Source organism: Hemiscyllium ocellatum, unplaced genomic scaffold (genome assembly GCF_020745735.1).
Source record: "Hemiscyllium ocellatum isolate sHemOce1 unplaced genomic scaffold, sHemOce1.pat.X.cur. R, whole genome shotgun sequence".
Lineage (NCBI taxonomy): Eukaryota > Metazoa > Chordata > Chondrichthyes > Orectolobiformes > Hemiscylliidae > Hemiscyllium > Hemiscyllium ocellatum.
The window spans coordinates 1,433,087-1,455,279 of NW_026867602.1; the positions used below are offsets into that span (position 1 = coordinate 1,433,087).

At 51.2% G+C, this 22,193-nt stretch overlaps 1 protein-coding gene across 1 annotated transcript in view; it reads left to right on the forward strand.

Moving 5' to 3' along the window:
- The first annotated feature begins 3,880 nt into the window (after positions 1 to 3,880).
- mecp2 (methyl CpG binding protein 2) overlaps positions 3,881 to 22,193 on the forward strand; it is a 57,653-nt gene continuing 39,340 nt past the window's right edge. The window contains exon 1 of the mRNA XM_060822451.1: positions 3,881 to 3,958. Within this exon, the coding sequence (XP_060678434.1) occupies positions 3,927 to 3,958 (32 nt within the window). The 5' untranslated portion in view covers positions 3,881 to 3,926. The remainder of the gene's footprint in view (positions 3,959 to 22,193) is intronic.

The window sequence follows — 22,193 nt, forward strand, 5'->3', positions numbered from 1 at the left end:
ACAACCCCCCCATCACACCCCCCAACACCCACCCACAACCCACCCACAACCCCCCCATCACACCCCCCACCACCCACCCACAACCCCCCCATCACACCCCCCACCACCCACCCACAACCCCCCCTCACACCCCCCACCACCCACCCACAACCCCCCCTCACACCCCCCACCACCCACCCACAACCCCCCCTCACACCCCCCACCACCCACCCACAACCCCCCCTCACACCCCCCACCACCCACCCACAACCCCCCCATCACACCCCCCACCACCCACAACCCCCCCATCACACCCCCCACCACCCACACACAACCCCCCATCACACCCCCCACCACCCACCCACAACCCACCCACCACACCCCCCACCACCCACCCACAACCCACCCACAACCCCCCCATCACACCCCCCAACACCCACCCACAACCCACCCACAACCCCCCCATCACACCCCCCAACACCCACCCACAACCCACCCACAACCCCCCCATCACACCCCCCACCACCCACCCACAACCCCCCCATCACACCCCCCACCACCCACCCACAACCCCCCATCACACCCCCCACCACCCACCCACAACCCCCCCTCACACCCCCCACCACCCACCCACAACCCCCCCTCACACCCCCCACCACCCACCCACAACCCCCCGTCACACCCCCCACCACCCACCCACAACCCCCCCATCACACCCCCCACCACCCACAACCCCCCCATCACACCCCCCACCACCCACAACCCCCCCATCACACCCCCCACCACCCACCCACAACCCCCCATCACACCCCCCACAACCTCCCCATCACACCCCCCACCACACCCCCCACCACCCCCCACCCCCCACCCACAACCCCCCCATCACACCCCCCACCACCCACAACCCCCCATCACACCCCCCACCACCCACCCACAACCCCCCCATCACACCCCCCACCACCCCCCCATCACACCCCCCACCACCCACCCACAACCCCCCCACCACCCCCCATCACCCCCCCACCACCCCCCCACCACCCACAACCCCCCCACCACCCACCCACAACCCCTCCACCACCCACCCACAACCCCCCCATCACACCCCCCATCACACCCCCCACCACACCCCCACCACCCACCCACAACCCCCCCATCACACCCCCCACCACCCACAACCCCCCCATCACACCCCCCACCACCCACCCACAACCCCCCCATCACACCCCCCACCACCCACCCACAACCCACCACCCACCCACAACCCACAACCCACCCACCACACCCCCCACCACCCACCCACAACCCACCCACCACACCCCCCACCACCCACCCACAACCCACCCACAACCCCCCCATCACACCCCCCCACAACCCACCCACAACCCCCCATCACACCCCCCACCACCCACCCACAACCCCCCCATCACACCCCCCACCACCCCATCACACCCCCCACCACCCACCCACAACCCCCCTCACACCCCCCACCACCCACCCACAACCCCCCCATCACACCCCCCACCACCCACAACCCCCCCATCACACCCCCCACCACCCACCCACAACCCCCCATCACACCCCCCACCACCACCCACAACCCCCCCATCACACCCCCCACCACCCACCCACAACCCCCCCACCACACCCCCCACCACCCACCCACCACACCCCCCACCACCCACCCACCACACCCCCCACCACCCACCCACAACCCACCCACAACCCCCCATCACACCCCCCAACACCCACCCACAACCCACCCACAACCCCCCCATCACACCCCCCACCACCCACCCACACCCCCCCATCACACCCCCCACCACCCCCCCATCACCCACCCACACCCCCCCATCACACCCCCCACCACCCCCCCATCACACCCCCCACCACCCACCCACAACCCCCCCACCACCCACCCACAACCCCCCATCACCCACCCACAACCCCCCATCACCCACCCACAACCCCCATCACACCCCCCACCACCCACCCACCACCCCCCATCACCCCCCCACCACCCCCCCACAACCCCTCCACCACCCACCCACAACCCCCCCATCACACCCCCCACAACCCCCCATCACACCCCCCACCACCCCCCCATCACACCCCCACCACCCACCCACAACCCACCCATCACACCCCCCACCACCCACAACCCCCCATCACACCCCCCACCACCCATCCACAACCCCCCCATCACACCCCCCACCACCCACCCACCACACCCCCCACCACCCACCCACAACCCACCCACCACACCCCCCCCCACCCACCCACAACCCACCCACCACACCCCCCACCACCCACCCACAACCCACCCACAACCCCCCCATCACACCCCCCAACACCCACCCACAACCCACCCACAACCCCCCCATCACACCCCCCACCACCCACCCACAACCCCCACCACCCACCCACAACCCCCCCATCACACCCCCCACCACCCACCCACAACCCCCCATCACACCCCCCACCACCCCATCACACCCCCCACCACCCACCCACAACCCCCCCCTCACACCCCCCACCACCCACCCACAACCCCCCCATCACACCCCCCACCACCCACAACCTCCCCATCACACCCCCCACCACCCACCCACAACCCCCCATCACACCCCCCACCACCCACCCACAACCCACCCACCACACCCCCCACCACCCACCCACAACCCACCCACAACCCCCCCATCACACCCCCCAACACCCACCCACAACCCACCCACAACCCCCCCATCACACCCCCCACCACCCACCCACAACCCCCCATCACACCCCCCACCACCCACCCACAACCCCCCCATCACACCCCCCACCACCCACCCACAACCCCCCATCACACCCCCCACCACCCACCCACAACCCACCACCCACCCACAACCCCCCCATCACACCCCCCACCACCCACAACCCCCCCATCACACCCCCCACCACCCACCCACAACCCCCATCACACCCCCCACCCACAACCCACCCACCACACCCCCCACAACCCACCCACAACCCCCCCATCACACCCCCCAACACCCACCCACAACCCACCCATCACACCCCCCACCACCCACCCACAACCCCCCATCACACCCCCCACAACCCCCCCATCACACCCCCCACCACTCCCCCATCACACCCCCCACCACACCCCCACCACCCACCCACAACCCCCCCATCACACCCCCCACCACCCACAACCCCCCCATCACACCCCCCACCACCCACCCACAACCCCCCCATCACCCCCCCACAACCCCCCATCACCCCCCCACCACCCCCCCATCACATCCCCCATCACCCCCCCATCACATCCCCCATCACCCCCCCATCACATCCCCCACCACCCCCCCATCACATCCCCCACCACCCCCCCACCACCCACCCACAACCCCCCCATCACCCCCCCACCACCGACCCACGACCCCCCCATCACCACCCACCCCCCCATCACACCCCCCACCACTCACCCACGACCCCCCATCACACCCCCCACCACTCACCCACGACCCCCCATCACACCACCCACAATCCCCCATCACACCCTCCACCACCCACCCACAACCCTCCAATCAGCCCCACCACCACCCACAATCCTCCAATCACCCACATCACCCCCCCCCAGCCATCACCACTGCCACACTAGGACCACGCCCCTTCACTGGGACCCACACCCTCCATCTTGGACCCAACCCCTCGCACTGGGACACGCCCCCACCACCCCGCTCGCGCCCAGTGACAGCTCCCCGCCCTCGCCCAGAAACCCCGCCTCCTTTCCCTCCCTCCCTCCCTCTCTCTCTCTCTCTCTCCACCCCCTTTTTCTCATTCCACCACACCCCCCCCAGCCCCCCCCCCCTCCAAAAAAAAACCCTCACCCCGCAGCCTCGCGAGATCTCGGCCGGTCGGGGCCGCCCGCCCTGCCGGTGTGACGCGCTGGAAATAATTTGAAAATGGCCGCCGCGCCGAGCGGAGGAGAGAGGCTGTGAGTACTCAAGAGGGGGAGGCGGCGGCGGCGGCGGAGGAGGAGCGGGCTTGGGGAGTAGGGCTGGCTGGGATTAGGGAGGCCGGGCCGGAACCGGGTCCCGCAGATCGATTCCACACACCCCCCCCCCCTCCCCTCACTTCGGGGCAGAGCGGGTTGGGGGGAAAACATATGCCGGCGAATGAACGGAGGGAGGGCGGGCTGGGTGAGAAGTTAAGAGAGAGGGCGGAGGTAGGCCCGGCCTCTTTCTCGAGCTGTGGCGGTCCGGATAATAAGCGGAATGCTTCCCCCCACATAGACACACAAAACCTCTCGGGTCTAGTGACAATAAACGTTATTTTTCTTTTAAAAAAAATAAAATAAAATCCAAGAGTTCAAAGACATGAGGGAGAGAGAGAGGATGGAAACCGGGTGAGGCCTACCTCCACAGGGCGGGGTGGACGGACGGTCGGAGGTCGACGCTCGGCTCCTGGGCGCTGAGAGCCCGCGGGGCCGTTGGAGAGGGCGCGAGCGCGGGCTAACGGCCGGGCCCGCGCGAGCGCGGAGTCATGGCAACCTCCTGCATGAGCCCCCCTCCCCCCGAGCATCACCGGGGCGACGCCATGGCAACCAGCCGCACGAGCGGGGTAGCTGGGAGAGGGGGGGGGGGGGGAGGCAACCTCCCGTCCAGCCCCCCCTCAACTGTCAATCAAATCTCCCCCCCCCCCAACACAGCACCCACATCTCCCTCTCTCTCTTCTCCCCAACACCCAAAAAAAAAGACCCCCCCCCCCCCCATTCCATGGAGCAGGGAGAGGTAATGTTCAGGTGGGTGGGATGTGTGAGAGAGTTGAGGGGTGGCGGTGCTGGGTTCAGAAATGCTCATCCCATTGAATCACAATCTTCCCACAACCTCTTACCCCTCAATGCTTCATCACGCCTTGCCCCTCGTTCCCCCGGTTTGCCACCTTCCTGGTGCCAGGGTCTGCCCATTTCCCCGCTCCGACATTCCCTCTGATGTTGCCCCGTTTTCCCTCTGTTCCCCACTTTCCCTCCGACGTTCCCCTCTGACGTTCTCCCCGCCTTTCCCCTGCGACGTTCTCCCCGCGTTTCCCCTGCGACGTTCTCCACATCTCCCCTTCGACATTCTCCCCGCGTTTCCCCTGCGACGTTCTCCCCGCGTTTCCCCTGCGACGTACTCCCCAAGTCTCCCCTTGGACGTTCTCCCCGCGTTTCCCCTGCGTCGTACTCCCCGAGTCACCCCTCGGACGTTCTCCCCATATTTCCCTTCCGACGTACTCTCCACATCTCCCCTCGGACGTTCTCCCCGAGTCTCCCCTCGGACGTTCTCCCCGAGTCTCCCCTCGGACGTTCTCCCCGAGTCTCCCCTCGGACGTTCTCCCCGAGTCTCCCCTCGGACGTTCTCCCCGAGTCTCCCCTCGGACGTTCTCCCCGAGTCTCCCCTCGGACGTTCTCCCCGAGTCTCCCCTCGGACGTTCTCCCCGAGTCTCCCCTCGGACGTTCTCCCCGAGTCTCCCCTCGGACGTTCTCCCCGAGTCTCCCCTCGGACGTTCTCCCCGTGTTTCCCCTCGGACGTTCTCCCCGCGTTTCCCCTCCGATGTACTCCCCGATTCTCCCCGAGTCTCCACTCGGACGTTCTCCCCGCGTTTCCCCTGCGACGTTCTCCCCGCATTTCCCCTGCGACGTTCTCCCCGAGTCTCCCCTGCGACGTTCTCCCCGCGTTTCCCCTGCGACGTTCTCCCCGCCTTTCCCCTGCGACGTTCTCCCCGCCTTTCCCCTGCGACGTTCTCCCCGCCTTTCCCCTCGGACGTTCTCCCCGCCTTTCCCCTCGGACGTTCTCCCCGCCTTTCCCCTGCGACGTTCTCCCCGCCTTTCCCCTCGGACGTTCTCCCCGCCTTTCCCCTCGGACGTTCTCCCCGCCTTTCCCCTGCGACGTTCTCCCCGCCTTTCCCCTGCGACGTTCTCCCCGCCTTTCCCCTGCGACGTTCTCCCCGCCTTTCCCCTGCGACGTTCTCCCCGCCTTTCCCCTGCGACGTTCTCCCCGCCTTTCCCCTGCGACGTTCTCCCCGCCTTTCCCCTGCGACGTTCTCCCCGCCTTTCCCCTCGGACGTTCTCCCCGCCTTTCCCCTCGGACGTTCTCCCCGCCTTTCCCCTGCGACGTTCTCCCCGCCTTTCCCCTCGGACGTTCTCCCCGCCTTTCCCCTGCGACGTTCTCCCGGCCTTTCCCCTCGGACGTTCTCCCCGCCTTTCCCCTGCGACGTTCTCCCCGCCTTTCCCCTCGGACGTTCTCCCCGCCTTTCCCCTGCGACGTTCTCCCGGCCTTTCCCCTCGGACGTTCTCCCCGCCTTTCCCCTGCGGCGTTCTCCCCGCCTTTCCCCTGCGACGTTCTCCCCGCGTTTCCCCTGCGACGTTCTCCCCGCCTTTCCCCTCGGACGTTCTCCCCGCCTTTCCCCTGCGACGTTCTCCCGGCCTTTCCCCTCGGACGTTCTCCCGGCCTTTCCCCTGCGACGTTCTCCCCGCCTTTCCCCTCGGACGTTCTCCCTGCATTTCCCCAGCGACGTTCTCCCCGCCTTTCCCCTGCGACGTTCTCCCCAAGTCTCCCCTCGGACGTTCTCCCCGCCTTTCCCCTCGGACGTTCTCCCCGCCTTTCCCCTGCGACGTTCTCCCGGCCTTTCCCCTCGGACGTTCTCCCCGCCTTTCCCCTCGGACGTTCTCCCCGCGTTTCCCCTGCGACGTTCTCCCCGCCTTTCCCCTGCGACGTTCTCCCCGCCTTTCCCCTCGGACGTTCTCCCCGCCTTTCCCCTCGGACGTTCTCCCCGCCTTTCCCCTGCGACGTTCTCCCCGCCTTTCCCCTCGGACGTTCTCCCCGCCTTTCCCCTCGGACGTTCTCCCCGCCTTTCCCCTGCGACGTTCTCCCGGCCTTTCCCCTCGGACGTTCTCCCCGCCTTTCCCCTGCGACATTCATCCCGCCTTTCCCCTCGGACGTTCTCCCCGCCTTTCCCCTGCGACGTTCTCCCGGCCTTTCCCCTCGGACGTTCTCCCCGCCTTTCCCCTGCGGCGTTCTCCCCGCGTTTCCCCTGCGACGTTCTCCCCGCGTTTCCCCTGCGACGTTCTCCCCGCGTTTCCCCTGCGACGTTCTCCCCGCCTTTCCCCTCGGACGTTCTCCCCGCCTTTCCCCTGCGACGTTCTCCCGGCCTTTCCCCTCGGACGTTCTCCCGGCCTTTCCCCTGCGACGTTCTCCCCGCCTTTCCCCTCGGACGTTCTCCCTGCATTTCCCCAGCGACGTTCTCCCCGCCTTTCCCCTGCGACGTTCTCCCCAAGTCTCCCCTCGGACGTTCTCCCCGCCTTTCCCCTCGGACGTTCTCCCCGCCTTTCCCCTCGGACGTTCTCCCCGCCTTTCCCCTGCGACGTTCTCCCGGCCTTTCCCCTCGGACGTTCTCCCCGCCTTTCCCCTCGGACGTTCTCCCCGCGTTTCCCCTGCGACGTTCTCCCCGCCTTTCCCCTCGGACGTTCTCCCCGCCTTTCCCCTCGGACGTTCTCCCCGCCTTTCCCCTGCGACGTTCTCCCCGCCTTTCCCCTGCGACGTTCTCCCCGCCTTTCCCCTGCGACGTTCTCCCCGCCTTTCCCCTGCGACGTTCTCCCCGCCTTTCCCCTGCGACGTTCTCCCCGCCTTTCCCCTGCGACGTTCTCCCCGCCTTTCCCCTGCGACGTTCTCCCCGCCTTTCCCCTGCGACGTTCTCCCCGCCTTTCCCCTGCGACGTTCTCCCCGCCTTTCCCCTGCGACGTTCTCCCCGCCTTTCCCCTCGGACGTTCTCCCCGCCTTTCCCCTCGACGTTCTCCCCGCCTTTCCCCTCGGACGTTCTCCCCGCCTTTCCCCATGGACGTTCTCCCCGCCTTTCCCCATGGACGTTCTCCCCGCCTTTCCCCTCGGACGTTCTCCCCGCCTTTCCCCTCGGACGTTCTCCCCGCCTTTCCCCTCGGACGTTCTCCCCGCCTTTCCCCTCGGACGTTCTCCCCGCCTTTCCCCTCGGACGTTCTCCCGGCCTTTCCCCTGCGACGTTCTCCCCGCCTTTCCCCTCGGACGTTCTCCCCGCCTTTCCCCTCGGACGTTCTCCCCGCCTTTCCCCTCCGACGATCTCCCCGCGTCTGCCCTCCGACGATCTCCCCGCGTCTGCCCTCTGACATACCCCTTCTGACGTACTCCCGATTTTCCGCGTCTCTAAAACCCTCCGCGTCTCCCATCCTGCATCTGTCCTCTGGGATTCTCTCCGTGTCTCCCCTCGGCATTCTTCCCCCGTATCCTCTCCGATATTCTCCCTGTGTCCCCCCGTGTTCCTCACTGATGTTCTTCTTCTCGCCTGGTGTTCGCCCGTTTCCTCTCTATTCCCCCCTTTTCCCCATTCTCCCTCTTCCCCATCTGACGTTTCCCAGTTTGTCATCAGCTGTCCTCACCCCCCCCCTCCAATTTCTCCTCTGCCTTTCCCCCTCTGCCATTCCCCCTCTTTCCCCTCCAACTGCGCCCAGCAGTATCCCCCCTCTTCTCTACCTGGGACATTCCCACTCTTTGCCCCACTTTCCCCCAACTCCATCCTCACCTCTCCACTTCTCTTGTGCCCCTCCTTTCCACCAAGTGCGCCTGATTCCTGAGAGCGAAGATTATTTTAGTCCCATTTATAACTCCACTTTTTTGTTTGGTAATTCTTGTGACTGCATCATTCTACACGTTGTACATGTTAATTATTTTATTTGTGCAATTGCATGAATCCTCCCCTTGTGATCTGTATGTGTGTGTGTGTATCATTTCGCATATTGCATGTGTTGATTAATTTATGCATCATTTTATGAATTGCTTTGCAATTTTTGTATGTACCATTTTGCACGTGTATACGTATAATTGCATAAATCTGTCATTGTGATTTTTGATTTGCATTTTGCACTTTTTATATATATTTCCTGAATCTGCTTCTACCAGTTCCTGTGTATATTTTGCATATTGTGTGTTTTGTTTTATGGAGCATTTTATGAATGCTTTTGCAATACCTGCATAAATGTCACTTTGCACCTCATACATATTACAGTATTTTATAGTTTTGCAGGAATCTGCCTCCTATGAGGCATTTTTCATGTATGTCTTTGTATATGTGGTTTCATATTTTCTAACCTTTCCTGGTTCCTAAATATATTTTGTTACATTGTGTTAATTATTTTAAGCGGGTCATGTTTGCTTTTCTTGTGTGTATAAATCATTTTGCGCAAATGCATTAACTTTATACATATTTCGTATTTCTTCTCGCAATTCATGTACATGCATATATCATTTTGGACATTATATGCATTATTTTGTATGTATGTTGCATGAATTCTCTTGCCATTCAGTTGCACGATTTGCTCTCACAAATCTTTTATCGTTTGTCATGATTCCTCTTCTCTCTGCAATCATATATAAATGTCATGTTGCATACTTTCTCCTCGGTTCTTGTGTATCAGAATGCCTGATCCCTTTACACTACTTCTAGTTAGTATTTATTGTTGATTTCTGGGGGGAATGTGTGATATTTCAGTCACCTGAGGCTGTGTTGAGTTGTCGGTTTCTGTCTTTTTTTTTGTTCGCATGGAAGTGTGCGGGATGTTCAACCGTTCGTCATGACTGAGGTTAAATCCAAGCTGCTAGCAGTTGCCTTGTGCATCGCAGGCCCAGCTATGGAGTGGCAGGCTCTGTTTTAGTTATATTGCGAGGCTACTGGTGACCAAATAGCATAGGTTTTAGGGTGTTTGGGAAGGATGCAGGGAGTGGGGAAAAAGAGGAGAGGAAGCTTCAGGGTGTGTTGTTGCATTCCCTTCTGCAGTAAGTTATGATCTGGAACCCGTGATCTGAAAGGCCGGTGGAAGCATATCTAATAGGAACTTTGAAAAGGGGAAAACCAATAAACATTCAATCGAAAAGGAAAGGTGTGGCAGACTGGTCTAAGATTTTGCTAATTAAATAGCACTTTCAAAGTGTTAGCACAGACACCAGGGCCTAATGGCCTCCTCTCGTGCTATATAACTAAATTATTTATTTTTGTATATGTGGTTGTGTATTTTGATGTATCATGTTAACTTGGTTTTTTTTAAATTTTCGCATAATGGTATTTCGTATCAAAGTTATATTGTGATTATGCTGGTCGTACTTTTTGACATGTCCGTCTGTGTCTTGACATTGCACAAGGTAGTTTATATAACTTTAATAAAGATCTTCAGGTTGTGTTTATTTGAATTTCTTCCGTTACTGCTTCCTGCCTCTTCCCCTTCCCATTCACTGTACAATTAGAATTTTTGACAAGTAAAATCTCATCTTTGTTTTAGTTTCTCTGTACGTTGTACTGTTATGGAAATTCAGTGTCTTTCTAACCTGGTTGGAAGACGAAAAGGTGGCTTGGTGCTGAGAAGCAACTTTATTTTATTTTAGAAAATAAAAACATGAGAACGTGACGGGCTTTACTTTTGAAACCTAGCTGTGGTTAATCAGAAAAAGTACAATATTTTTTGTTTCAAAGCGCGGTTGGATTAGTAAAGCAGCCTCAATTGTATTTAGATATTCCTTGTTGTGTTCTTTGCACAGGAATGTCACAAAGTTCTGAGCCACATCAGGGGATGTTAGAAGCAGACAGAGATGGGGGTTTTGAGGAGGTAAAGCAGTGAAATTTAGAATAGGAATTCCAGGTCAAAGGGACCTGAGGCACCTAGAGGCACCACTGCCAATGCTGAACTCAGACAACAGTGCAAGGTTTATAATTAAGGCACAGCTCGACCAAGAGTTGGTGCAGGATACGAGCATGGGATCGATGGGTGAACAGAACTTGGTGCGTTTGGACGTGGGCCGCTGAGTGATGGATGACGGCCAGATTGTGGAGGGTAGAATGTGGGAAGCCAGCCTTGGGAGGGGAGACTATGACCCATGGGCACATCCTTCGAATTGGAGGGGATGAGTTTAGAATGTAAATGAGGAGACATTTCTTCAGCCAGAGTGTGATGGGTTTGTGGAATTCATTGCCACTGATTACAGGGAGGCCGGGGCGTTAAATGTCTTCAAGGCAGAGATTGAGAAATTCTTGATCTTCCAAGGCATTAAGGGCTACGGGGAGAGTGCGGGTAAGTGGAGTTGAAATGTCCATTAGCCATGATCTTATGGTAACAAAGGCATTTTGGCAGCTTTCACAGTCAGACAATCTCAGCTGGAAATTGGTGGCCTTAGGGAGTGCTTGAAATGAATGAGTCACAATAAACTGTTCAAGAGCCACATTTTCACAGTGCTTTTCATGCTGAAAATGGTTGGCCTAGCTGTCTGCTAAAGGAGATATGGAGGAATGACAACCTCTGACCATGCCGGTTTGGCACTGAAGAAGAGGAATATACGTATGACCCTGTTATCGTGCTCAAATATACTATCCATTGCTGAAGGTTTGTGGAGGGTAGAATGTGGAAAACCAGTCTAGAGAGTGTTGAGTCCAGAGGCCGTTAGGCGGGGAGACTAGGAGATGAACATACTACCAATTATGTAAAGACTGTTGGTAAAAGAGCATAACTAATTTAGCAAACCCACCTCTATCTTTATTCTTTGTCCGATTTTGTGAGCATGAACTAGCTATATTCCCATCGGTGGTTCATAACTGAACTTGTTCCTGTTCTTGGAAAAACACAGCTGATCAGGCAGTATCCGAGGAGCAGGAGAGTCAACGTTTCGAACATAACCTTATTCCTGATGAAGAGCTTATGCTCGAAATGTTGACTCCCCTGCTCTTCGGATACTGCCTGACTGGCTGTGCTTTTCCAGAGCCACACTTTTTAACTCTGATCTCCAGCATCTGCAGTCCTTGCTTTCTCCTTATTCCTGTTCTTGTCAACTATCCAAAAATATAGGCTTGCATTATTTGGAGATATCCAGTCACTAACCTGATATCTCAGCACCAAAATGCGTACTCCTTATTCATATGTCCCTCTTCCATCTGCAGTAAAATAACTGCTTCGAGCACAAGGGTATTCTGCATTTGGCTTCAATGAATATTGGAAAGAATTTGAGACATTTTGGTCGCATGGATTCTCACTCTTGAGTGCTATGTTTTCCTTGCAGGAAACTGTGTCTGTCTGTGTGTGTGTGTGTGTCTGTGTGTGTGTGTGTGTGTCTGTGTGTGTGTGTGTACCTGTTTGAAGAGGGGTGGAGGCTATGACCCAGTCTGCTTGCCATACTCAAATTCATCTTTCCATTTGAGTCCGGTGGGCTCTTAAATTCTGTTGTTAAGTGAGAAGTTGCCACCTTGGAAGGGGAGTTCGGTCAGCAGATTTTTGAAAAGATCAGAATCTGGCTTCCTTTGAAGTAATTGTTAATTTTTTTTAGTTTTATTTTATTGATGTGGGGACGTAAAGCCTTGGCTTTAGTGTACACGAGTCTCTCCCGCTGTGGTCAGAAATCTGGGCTCTCTGGTGTCTAGCAAAGTTGAATTTTCAGTTTTCATTGCTAATTTGAGAAAGAGTGTCTGAGTACTTTCTTAGTGGAATTTACTGGGGAATATTTCCGCCGTTTTAATTCTCCCCATACTGTTCTGCATGTGTTATCTCTTAATGATTGGCTTTTTCCAGTGTGAAGTATTGTGTTCGAATACCTTGGATGTGTGTGGAAGGAAAAGATGAATGTTTTTCACTTCTGAAGTGTGTAAAGCCTTTTGTTTTGTTTCTCCCCACTCCCATTCAGACCTGAATGTCTTGGCCTCTTGCTGTGGGATACCCTTGTTTTCGCTTTGGCCTCTTCTTGAGCTGTGCAATTCTCTGTGCAATGAACTTTAATGGTGCTGTTAATCATTGTCAGGGCAAAGAGGTGGCTAACAGTCAGGGTGGGGTTTTCATGATTAGGTGGGAAGCAGAGGCTTCCATGCTGAAGGATTTGTGATTTGGCTGCATTATAGTACGCATTTTAATCAACTTGTAACTAATTAGTCGCAGGCTTTGTAATACGGCATTTGTGCATGCGGGTTTCAGAAAGAGTCGCTGAGCACATCTTGAGCCTGTCTAGAGTTTTCAGTGTCCCCAACTCTCATCACTGTGATGCTAAAGCTAATTCTAGTGTCCAAAGTGCTAATTTGGTTTTGGCTTGTTGTTCATGGACTGTGTGGATTCACAGGATAGCTTTGTCTTGCTGGTGAATCCCTGAGCCCCATTCTGTTCTGAAAGTAGCTTGGCTGAACGACTCAGTTACTGTGTGACTTGATAGCTTCAGCATCCACATGAATGAATTGGACATTGAAGATTTTGTTTTGGTGAGGCAGTTGGTAAAATTTACCATTGATTGGAATATCAGCTGACTCAGGGTCACCCTTTATTAAGGAAGGAGGACATTACATTTTGAGTCCCCTGCTTCTGATTAGTCAATGGATATGGTCAAGGATCACAAACATGAGGTCTCAATTTGAAATCTTTCTGTAGTCCAGTAAACCAGACATCAGAGCAGTGCTTGGGCAGAATCTTAGAATGTAGCAAACCGTGAAACAAACTCTGTTAGGCTACCGAGCCTTCAGGAAAGGAGGTGTGCAATAAATTTTTGAGGCGTATTTGAATCAGCGGAATTTAGTGTGTGGAGTTTGTGTAAGCTGTCCTTGCAGTCTTGCCCAGAACTTGGTGCATTGTGGTTCTAGTGATGCGTTTCAATTTGACTTTTGTTTATAAGTATTGATGATTTTTCAAATTAATCCTAAGAGGTGCAGCCACCTGCAGTATAACTATGGTTTGCAATGAAGTGGCTCTGGGCTATATTCTGAGCCAAGTGCGATGTTGCAATTGGGGCAGAGAGGTGAGTGACATTCAGAATCTTGTTAAGTTCCTTGATAAGCAGGAAGCACCTTTGCACCCTGAACATATCCAGGTTTTCATGATAAAATGTAGGTGTGAAGCAGGCCTGAAGAATGACTGAAGAATTTACTCAAAAATCACACCACACCAGGTTATAGTCCACCAGGTTTATTTGGCAGTACTAGCTTTCAGACAACTGCTGCTGTTTCAGGTAGCTGTGGAGCAGGATCTTAAACCACAGAAATTATAGCAAAAGATCGCAGTGTCATGCAACTGAAAAACGTTTCAGTTCATATGGTTTCAGTTACATGACACTCAGATCTTTTGCTATAAATTCTGTCTCTTATGATCCTGTTCCGAAATGTTCAGAAAGCTAGTGCTTCCAAAGAAACCTATTGTACTGTAATCTGGTGTTCTGCGATTTTTAACTTTGTCCACCTCAGCCCAACACTGGCACCTCCACATCATGAAGAACTTGTAGTTTCATTGTACATAAATGCCCACTTTTGATTCCCTCATTCTTTTTTCAGTAGTTTTGTTAATTTGTGTCGAACGCTCATTGTGGAAGCATTTCGCTGTAGCCACCCAACAAAAAGCCCATAAGCATGGCATGCAGATGGGTGCTGATGAATACCCACATCCTGCCAGTTTGTACTATGGCTCAGTGAATCTTTGGCATGCTGTGCCCTTGCATGGTCTGTCATCACCTATTTCTTAAATGCTCCTTATTTGTGGTTCTACATGCATTAAAGGTCTATAACTTGAAGCAATATTTGCTCTGCCTTCATTTGTGTTCGGTCATGCACCATTATCTGACTACAAAAGCTAGCCCTTTGTAGACCATTGTTTTTTGATACGAGAAAGCCGTCCTGGCTAACTTTTTAAAAAAAAATCTGGCAGACTATACTGCTGTGAAAAATTCCTGTTTGGTCACACCCTTCACTTAATTATGCTCTGCATCTTGTGCATGGTACACGGTCCATGCCAACCTGCTGTGTTCCTGCTGCTGCTGCCTGGGTGAACATCATTGGTAGAGGTATGCTGTTTTCCCATGCCTGTTTTCTAGAATACTGACTTGATATTTGGCCATTATTTTCTGAGTCAGATTCAGCCTTCCCAGTGTGTATACTGCTGCATTCTTTGCAGCAAGCTGTCAGGCAGCGATTAGGAACTCAAGAATGATACTTTTGACTCTTGCCCAAGTGCTGTTCGGGTGAATTTTTTTTTAACCACCATTTGAGTTTTAAAAATAAGATTGTTTGAGGGCTTCGCTGACGACATTGGCATTTTTTGCTGTGGGAAGGTAATGGTAGAATGAACTGTTTTTCTTAGCAGTTAAGAATCAGTCCTCATTAGCTTGCATCGGAAATCTAGGCTAAGGGCAGCAGATTTCCTTTTTGGAAGGGGTCAGGGTGTTGGGTATTTGACAAACTGACAATGTTGCAATCACTTTTTGCTGATTTTTAATTTCCAAGATTTATTTAAAAAATGAATTCACATGGTTTAGGTTGAATTTGCATTCTCTGAATTGTTAGTTTGGACCCTGGATTGTTCACTATTGCTGCCAATATACGGAAAACTAATTCCACAAAGGTTCAGAGCCTATTGATGAAATGCAGCTCCATTCAGTGCCTTTTATTTACAAAGCTTGCCTTTAGTCCTCCTTGACTCAGCAATTTAATTTTGGCACTTGCTAGGCTGGCATTTGTTTTCCATCCCTAATTGCCCATTGAAAAGGCAGTAGTGAGTCGTTGCCATGAAAATGCAGTCTGTGTACTATAGGGGCAGCCATCGTGCTGGCCAGCCCAACGGGTTGTGTGAAGAGCCAGGCATTCAAACTGGCACCACTCAATGTTGCCTTGTGAAGGTTTTTATTCTCTGAAGGTGAAACCTGAGCTCCGTTTTCTTTCTGTAACCCAGGTGCTAGTTGAAGGGGCCTGCCACATCTGAGGCCCTCTAAATTAACACCAAACAGGTGTGGACCTAGTGTCATTTCAAATGTGATATTAATAAACCAGTAATGTACAGCAGGCTGGTCGCCAAGCACAGATGTAATGAGATTTCAGAAAGCATATGAGACAACTTTGACCCTCCATTCCTTAGCTTTGTCAATATTTTGGGGAATATTAAAATATTTCTGCACAGTAAACTATCTGAAATCTATGCAACTAGACCATGAGGTTTGCTCATTGGAAGCTTGTGCGTTTCTGAGATGAGATATTCAGTGATAGCGGGGAAATGTGATGTTTACCTCAAAGCGGTTTGTGACGTTTCAGCCGTTGTACAGAGAAATAATTTGACTAAATACTGAAAAGTCTGGTCAGTATCACATCACCCAACACAGAACAAGTGTTATGAATTTACCCAGTGATCTCTAAAGGGTCGAGATTGCTCAGTGTGATACTGAGTAATGTTGAAAGAGAGTCCCAGGTACAGCTTCCTCTGGCAGGGCAGGAATAAAGTAATTGCAGTCAGTCTCAGCAACTCCAAGTTATGGGTGGAGGAACATTTACTATCATTTCCGCTCATGCTTGCTATCTGGTGACCTTTACTCAAAGATACATGTGCGTAGGCACAACTGTCATAAGCTGTGATTCCTTTTATGGTCAAGGCCACTTGTCACAGATTAAATAATTTTTTGTGGCTTTGGGAGAGGCTAGGAGGGAAAATAACAAGTCTACTCCCAACTTCAACTTTAGAATACCCTTCCTCAAACTTTCAGCTTTAAGAATCTACTTAAAACCCACCTCTTTGACCAAACTTTTCTTTTAACCCTACCCTGGCATCTCAATTGACTTCAGGATTTTTAAAAAAAAAGTATCACCCCTTCAGTTCTAATTTAATATAAAAGTTATTGCAAGCGCACATTTTGCTGGAGAGCAGTTAGTTGTAAAGGTGCCGAGCACCTTCCTGTCCCCACCTAAGTAACTGTTTTTGTTTGTGAATCAGAACAGGAGTGTCAGCACCTTGTTCGATTCCCATAAGGCTTTTGCAGCTTGGTCAGGCAGAGATGGTCCTTGCTTATGCACAATGCCAACTCCGGATGCTGGGAAGCAATCAGCGGTAAGACTACTTACTTCTCCCTTCCCTAATCTGAAACGGTATGAGCAACATGACAGACTTGATACCACTACTATCTACAATGAGATGTTTTCATACAGGGTCTGTATGACTCACTCATTGAACCATCGTGGGAGCCCCTGGCAAATTATTTATAAAGTGAAAATATTTCAGCTTTCAGTAACTAAATCTGTAGCAATGTTTACTTTTTTTTCTTTGATGTTACGGAAATTTGCCCGAGGTGTTCCTCACCAGAGGCTGGCCCCTTACAGATGATGTTTGAAGATTTTAAAAATAAATTCCAAGTAGCTATTTCCACACGTATTGCAAAAACCGTGAATTGATAATGTGGGAAGAACAAGGAAGTTTCCCTGCAAGATAGCAGTTAGGTTGTTCTGCTATAATGCATGTTTTGTGAATGCAAATCCACTGTAACATGATTGACGAATTGGGGACACTGTTTCTGAAGTGAAAACTTTTAAAATGTGTGTTGGCTGTGATGCGATTACACGGCCAACACTTTAAGCACTGTTTCTAAAGTGCGATTTTCTACAATGCGTGATTCCACAAGAATGCAACCATCACATTATGGAAGAACTACCTGTGTTCATAAATTCCCATAAAATTTCTCCTACCCTCCATCACCTTCAAATGGGCAGCTAAAATTAGAGTTGGGGTGGGTCTGAATTTGAACTTTGTCTTGACTATACAGGTCGTTCTGCTATAAAATTCGTTTCATTAATGCAAATTTACTGTAACACAGTTGACAAATTGGGGGCACTATTTGTGAAGCATGCATTGGTTATAATAGGAGTCCAGCCCCATTAGTTTAAATGGTGCTGTTGTTACATGCTTTCCTTATAACATGAGATTGCATAAGAAAGGAACTACCGCATTTTGGCAGAACTGACTGTACCATGCTGCGGAACACGTGTTCAGTGTGTAGATTATGTGATTGTGAAGGATTGAAAGAGTCTTGTCTGTTTTTCAGGATGGAAATGGTCATGGGGAATCCTTTGTAGAAAACAAAAGATGAGTGTTAACTTTAGGATGAGCTGCAGGACAGTTTTACAGTTTCCAGTGCATATGTTAGAGGTTTGCATTTATTTGTTAACCACTTGCTTTAATTTGGTTTGAATGTAAACAAAAAGTTACTTGATTCTCTTGAAATTTGTATGCTTGTCCTCTCTGTGGAGGTCCTTGTCACTCCATTCCGGATTTGCATGAACTGAATTTTAGCTGATTGACAAGAGTAATTTGAACCTTTTGAATACTTTGTAGTGAAGAATGAAAAGTGATGGAATAGAGATGTGTGCAAATCTAAGAGTGCTCAAAAAGGGTGAGATGGCAAAAGGCTGTTTCCACAGACTAGAACAAGGTGGCCGATGTCCAGTTATAACAAGTCAGTGATTTAGGACCTAGAGGAAAAATATTTTCACTATGGGTGGTAAATGTGTGGATTCTCTATCTCCAGAAGTCTATTATCAAGCAGGTTCAAATCTGAGTTTCGGAAATGGAGGGATATGGAGATCAGGTAGAAAAGTGACATTCACATAAAAGATCAGAATACAAACTTATTGAACAGGTGAGAAAATCGTAGAGGGATCAAATAATCTAGTCCTGTTACGAGAGCCAGAGTAATGGCTGATTTCTGCCCTGATGATGATGTTAGGTTTACTTATATTCTGTCTACTGTTCTGCAGAAGCTGGACTTTACATGTTCTGGGTGTATCAGTCTGATTGTGACAATTGGAATGTGTAATTTCAACAGTTAAAATCAGAAAGAGAAACTGTACTGCATCCTACACCATGAACTACCATCTTCAGTGTCACCTGGAGACCAGACTCTCTCCACGGAGAAGGGGAGGTGGAAGGAAAAAACATTGCTCAGCAAGAATTGTATTGCTGGAATCTCTGAATGATTTGCTTTGTGAATGGTACTTTGTGATCCAGTATCAGAAGAAAATAAGAAGGAAAAGCAGAAATGTTTGGAAAAGCTCAGCAGGTCTGGCAGCATCTGTGCAGAGAAATCAACTGAGGAAGGGTCACCGGCCCCAAAACTTTAACTCTGATTTCACTTTGCAGATGCTGCCAAATCTCCTGAGCTTTGCCAACAATTTCTGTTTTTGCTTCTGATTTACAATATCTGATTCACAATACCCATAGTTCTTTTGGTTTTGATTCAGAAGAAAATAAGGTTGATTCCCTATCTACTGTTTCTTAAAATATATGCATAAGTTTAACTGGGGATATAAAGCTATTTTTAGTGGAAAAATAACCATAAATTTATTCTAAACAGAAATAGAAAGTGCTGGAGAAACCAGCAGGCCTGGCAGCATCTGTGGAGAGAGAAGCAGAAGTTAATGTTTGAGTCCTCTTCAAAATGTAGTCTGTTCTAATTGAGTAGCATGTCTCTTTTGTTTTTTTTTCAAATTTTTATACACAGTGGTAAAGAGCTCATTATAACTTGTATATGAAACTAAAATCGTCGCAAGCAGACCTCAAAACTAAAATCCCCAGTCTGCTCCAGAAGCGTACATTTCCGTAGCTTTCTGTGGGACAAGTATGACTGACTGGTTAGGTGGAGTCGAGATTAAAATTCTAGTGAAGTGAAAGAAATAGTCAGTGCAGGCAAAGAGCAGGTCGGCTACTGCAAGGAAAAGGTCGGTTATCATTCCAGATGGTTCCCCCATAAGTGTCCTATTCACAATGTTTGTCTTCCTCTTTAAGCTGCTAACTATATGCGGCCAGTATTTTTGTTTCATTTTATAACTGATGTCATATCCTACTGTGCTCTTTAGAATGTGTACTTGCTGTAAAATGAGCTGTAATTTTTTTTCCTCTTCCACCCCAAGCATCTGCCTCGCATGTTTAAAAATCTCTGCATCAGATGAATAAGTGCGACTCCCACAGTTGCAAGTCATAAGCAGCTGAGGACCAGTGCAGTCTGCACACAGGATTTTGAGCCTGAATTTTCAAACACTTTGACGGCAGCCTTGAGGTTTTCTGCATCTCTGTGGTGCCTCATTGCGTTTTGTCACAGATTTTGAGGTTCAGAATACACCTGAGCTATTTTGAAGTGCACTGACTTGGGCAAGCATATTCAGCAGCCATTTTAAAGCAGCAAGTTTCCACAAACAAGTGAAATGAATGACTGATTCCTTTGTTTTACTGGCACAGATTATTTGAGAGGGAATTGCTGGCCAGGGCACAGCCAACTTGGTGCCTGTCAGAAAGTATTGTCACAACGTATTTATTAAAAATCTACCTGAGCAGGCAAATACCGTTTTGAATGAATATCTACCTGAGCATGTTCTGGAGTATCTGCCCACATGTTATGTTCCTAATGTGGGGCTTCAGTTCATGGCTTCTGGCTTTGCGACGACCCACAATAGCTTCCCACCACAGATTTGCCAGTTGCAAGCTACACACAAGAGAGCAGTGATATTCCCCTCTGGTAGAAACTGATTTAGCTTTGTAAGTGTCGTGCCTCAGTGATCATGGACAGTGAAAGCGCACTCAGTCCCTCTTACTTTGTACTTTTGTGTGGTAATGCAACTAGATACTGTGATTAGCTAATGTCCCCGTTTTTCATTGTTTGGGTAACTATCTCTAGTGCTCCGCTAAGTCTGTAGAAAGAAAGCTGAAGGCTGATTCTTCCTGGCACGTTGCCTCGTGGTGGTAGCCTTCCAGCACCTCACCCAGTGACTTTACGCATCTTAATTAGGGTTAGTGTGAAGTCACTGATCATTGAAATATTTAACTCCACTCTTTCTTGTTCCAATTCCACGTGCTTGAACCTTCCAGTAGGGGTGCTCACAGCATACCTTTGCTTTCCCCAGTCGTAGCTGAGGTCAGTCAACTAGCTACAGAAATAAAAAGCTGAAAAAACTCAGAGAAAACAGTTAACATTTTGAGTCCAATATGTCTCTTGTTCAGAAGTGAAAGCTGATGTCTTTTATGCTTTTGGTAGAGGGCAAGAAGGAGCAAGTGAAATAGATGCTGAGGCTGTCCAGGGTGCTAGCCGTTGTTGAAGAGAAGTATAGATAATGAGTAGGTGTTAATGGTAGTGTTCATAGCAGAAGGTAGATCACCTCTGCCTAGAGCAAGCAAGATATTCGAGGATGTGTAATCAGAATGGAGACTGTGATTTTTTTTTAAAATTGCTGAACTCAGTGTTGAGTCCTAAAGGCTGTAAAGTGCCTAAGCATGAAATTAGATATTGTTCTTCCAAGTTGTGTTGGGCTTCACTGAAATACAGCAACAGACCTCGGACAGAAGCGTTAGCATGTCAGCAAGAATGTGTATGGAAATTGTAAGTGACAGGAAGGTCCTGGTAGTTCTTACCAACAGAGCGGAAATGTTCCTCTTAGCAGTCATCCAAGCTTCATTTAGTCTCACTGATGTAGTGGAGACTGCATTGTGAGCAGAGAAATGTAGAATTCTAGATTGAAAGAAGTACAAACATTTGAACAAGGGACAAAAGCACACCACGCAGCCCTTTTGAGGCTGCTCCGGCATTCAATATAAGCATGACCATCTGATTTTAACCTCAACTCTACGTTCCTGCATGTCCCTGACGTTCTTTCATCAAGAAAGAATCTACCTACCTCTGCCTTAAGCCAGGTACCAATTTCTGTTGGGTGGAATGTGTTTGTGCCTTGGACAGTGAGAAGGTAACAAAGACAAGTGTTACACCTTCTACATGGGAAAGTGTCATAGAGGATTGTAATGGATGAGGAAGTATTAGGTGTGATGGAGGAGTTGGCCAAGTTGTCATGGCGGGAATAGTCATTGTGGAGTGCTGACAAGGAAAGGAAAGATGTGCTTCTTTGTGGTATCCTGCTGAAGATTGCAGAAATGGTGGAGGATGAGTCTTTGACTGATGGGGTGGAAAGTGACGATAATGGGAGAAAGGATGGGATGGAGAGAAAAGAATGGGGGCAGAAGTACAGGAGATGGGTCAGACATGGCTGAGTGCCCTGTATAACTTGGAGAGTCCTTGGTTGAGAAATGAGGATATGTCAGAAGCACCCATGTAGGTCGGTGCCGTCATTGGAACAGATGCGACAAGAGATGGAGATATAGGGAGAATGCTAGTATTCTCACAGAAAGCAGGGTGTGAGGCAATGCAGTTATGGTAACTGCAGGGGTTAGTGCGTTTGTAATGGATATTGGTGGGTAGCCTACTGCCAGAAATGGAAACTGAGGACATAAGGAAGGGGAGGGTAAAGTCTGATGTGGACCAGGTGAAAGTTGAGACAAGGATCGAAGTCAGAATCAAAATGTTGGCATTTTTCCAATTCTGGATGAGAGCAGGAAGTAACTGCGATTACATCGTTGAAGTACTGGGGAG